Source organism: Myodes glareolus, chromosome X, assembly GCF_982192425.1.
Source record: "Myodes glareolus chromosome X, mMyoGla1.1, whole genome shotgun sequence".
In the NCBI taxonomy this organism is placed as follows: domain Eukaryota; kingdom Metazoa; phylum Chordata; class Mammalia; order Rodentia; family Cricetidae; genus Myodes; species Myodes glareolus.
This window is the reverse complement of record NC_142053.1, coordinates 20,174,706-20,177,915: the sequence shown is the minus strand read 5'-3', so window position 1 is coordinate 20,177,915 and position 3,210 is coordinate 20,174,706. Positions and strand designations below refer to the sequence as shown.

General features: G+C 49.3%; 1 protein-coding gene across 1 annotated transcript; it reads right to left on the bottom strand.

Annotated features, from left to right (window-relative positions):
• Positions 1–2,149: 2,149 nt before the first annotated feature.
• Positions 2,150–2,966, bottom strand: LOC148117228 (histone H2A-Bbd type 2/3-like). Its single transcript, XM_087902941.1, has one exon. It carries the CDS (start codon positions 2,820–2,822, stop codon positions 2,334–2,336), a length of 489 nt encoding a protein of 162 aa, XP_087759067.1. The 5' UTR covers positions 2,823–2,966; the 3' UTR covers positions 2,150–2,333.
• Between the last annotated feature and the right edge of the window lie 244 nt (positions 2,967–3,210).

Genomic DNA, 3,210 nt, shown 5'->3' with positions numbered 1-3,210 from the left:
AGTCTCTAATTGGCTAACTATCACATCTTGATTCAACCCATTTCTATTAATCTGTATATAACCACATGGCAGTGGCTTACCGGCAAGACTCTTACTGGCTGTTCATCTCAGGCAGAGGATCAATGTGGCTTCTCCTTGACTCTGTCTCCTTTCTCCCAGCCTTCAGTTCTGTTTTCTGTGCCTACCTAAGTTTTGCCCTATCAGGCCGAGCCAGTTTCTCGATTTATTAACAATGAAAGCAATCTATAGACAAAAGGGCCTCCAACACCACGTTTCTAGGAACAATTTTATAGTGATTCTATTATTATTCTTTTATACAGCTTGACTGTGGACATGTACACATAATGCATCTGACTCTGAAAATTAGAGAGTTATCCTTTTTGCCCTATGCTGTTTTAGGAAGCCTCCAAAACCTTTTTTTTATTCCATTAGAAGTTGTCTCATAAGTTATCTGTAATCTGTTCTTTATTCATATTCTTTTTGTAGCTTACTATTAGAAAGAAAACCCGTATCAAAAGAATGGTTGCCGTATTTCCTCATACTCCTGTTTCATGCGTCTGCTTTAACTATTCTATTATTTGAATATTTTTAAACTGACGTATACATTTGAAATTATCGGTAGATTTACAAACGATGCTCTTCATGGGGTTCTCACCACCTCTGTAAATATCTGCATACTGCATATATACCTCGACCTCAGGCTTCTACCTTTCAATTCTTTTTAAACATGCTGTCTTCCAGAACCACCATACCCAATAGTTATCTCCTCTAGTTTCCAGTCCTTTCAATTTTTCCTTTTTCTCCACATATGAAAGATAAGATGTAGTATTTGTGTTTTTATGCCTGGCTTTTATTTTTCTCTCTCTCAGTGCCTCCAATTGGACCCATTTTCTTACACATAGAAGAATTTCATTCAGTTTATAACCTGGGAGAGGCTTCAAATATGTATGCATTGATGTATTGTTTTTTGCCTTCACGAGTAGTCCACTTATATCGTCCATTAGTGCTTTTCTCTGTCTCCTCTAGTTGGATGATCCTATGTCATTGTTTGTTTCCAGTGTGGCAGGGGAGAACAAGACAGATTTTGGTGAGTTTGCAGGGAACTGGACAGTTGGAAGTGGTGGTGTCAGTGCTTAGACTTAGGGGGACACCCCTGAGCCACTCTAAGTTACGGCCTCCGCTGAATTTGGGAGGAGTAGACAAATGCTGTTAAGGAATGGGCAACTGCAGCTGTTTGAAGCCAGAAGTGGGAGGTGGCATTCTTGCCTACAACATACAGAGAGGGTCCCTACTCCAGTCACAGTCACCGGGATGATGTTTCTAATTTTGTCAGACCACCAGCCCTATATGCAAATGATAGCAAGTGGATGAAACCAGCTGCCAACCACACATACTGTAGGTATGGCCAGAGTCGTCACAAATCGGGAGGCAGGGCAAGCCAAGTGTCTGATCAGTGTGCAAATAACAGGATGTAGGGTTGAGTTTGGATTCAGGGGTATAGCCTCATGTACAAACCCTGAAACCCAGGGCAGGCAAAGCCATAGATGTTGGGGCAGTACAAGCACTGGCGGGCTAGGTTACACATTCACATCCATTGCCAGGTGAAACTCCTGGTAGATCTTTCAAGAATTAATAGTAAATAATATACTTCCATGAACCTAATTGCCACGTGTCAGCATTCTTGTGTACATCTGCATCCTGAATCGAAAGTCCGCCTTTGGATGTGGGCTCCTCTGCCCTGTGGTTTCCTATGAAAAGGCCATCTTTCTGATGCAGTTATTCAGGTTGGTCCACACGGATTCAGGACCAAGTTGTGTACCCCTCCCTACCCAGGTTCTTCTTGTCTCCCTCGAGAGCAGCAGCTCACCCACCATCCCTGTCTGCCTTCCACACCAGCCCCCGAAACACCACTGTGTCCTGCGACTAGGCCCAGCTCACCCTCCTGCCTCCTGCCCAAAGAAAAACTGGGGAAACCAGGCTGTGGGTCCCTGGCAACCCAAACAATCACTCCCACCTTCTGTGTTCCTTCAGTTAGGCACAGCCCCTGTGTTCCTTAAGTAGGCCCACCTAACCTTCTGCCCCCACTGCCTCCCTCACACCCACCTCTACCCCTATCCCATGCCCAAAGGAAAATTCAGGGAAGCAAATCTATGCGATGCTCTAACAAAAACTTTAATGAGAACACAACAGAGTGGCGAGGCTTGCCAGCCAAACAGGGCTGGCCATGGGAAATGTTGGGCAGGATGAACTAACCGATGCTCGATGAATAAACGGGGCAGAAAGTCCATCAGTAACCCAGAGCCAGCCAGCAAGCCAGGAGCAGGTAGGAGCCATCATTGACGTCGACGACTACTACGACGAGGACCAGGATGAGGCGGAGCCACACGAGAGATGGTGGTGAACTGGAACAGTTCGCTGAGGAGCGTGTTGTTGTAGACAGTGAAGTCCAGCAGCTCCGGGGTGATGAACATCTCGGCACCTCGGCGTTGGGCCTCGTTGCTTGCCAGCTCTAGCACTCTGCGGATCAGGAACTCCAAGATGGCGGTCAGCAAGATGGGTGCTGTTTCGCTCAGTCGCGAGGCATGGCTGACCTCCCGAAGATGGTGTTCCACTAGACTCACAGCCAGTGTCAGCCCGGCTCTGGAGGAGCGTGCACGGCGGCGAGTCGACCCCCGACGAGACGACCCCTGATGAGACGAGGACCCCTGATGAGACGAGGACCCCTGACGAGACGAGGACCCCTGACGAGACGAGGACCCCTGACGAGACGAGGACCCCTGAAGAGATGACCCTTGGCGGCTGCTCTGCCTGGTCTGGGGCATGGTGGCCTCGAGGTGTGCCCCCAGGGGCTGGCTGGGCTCTACCTGGCTGCTCCCTGCTGGCCTGCTGGACTCTGGGCCTCTACCCTGATCCCAATGTCCGCCTCTGCACCTCCCTGTGTGTCCAAGGGACCCCTCACGGTGGGTCACAGCCCACTCTGTCACACTTCCGCTCTCACTGATGACGTGTCACGTGTGGGATGACTCCCAGCCAGCCCTCGCTAGGGGCGCTGTTGCCACCTTGACACCCCGGGGTGCCTTCTAGGAAAGACAAAGACGTCTGTGGTGCTATGGAGAACAAGTCCTTCACAGTCCTTGGCTTCTAAGGTGCTGTCACCATGCCTACCCATTAAGTACGAGCTGTTTGTCCCTCTCCCTCCTCACCTGTCCC

Coding starts and splice junctions, on each gene's coding strand:
- LOC148117228 (XM_087902941.1), bottom strand. CDS start 2,822: ATGCCCCAGACCAGGCAGAGCAGCCGCCAAGGGTCATCTCTTCAGGGG.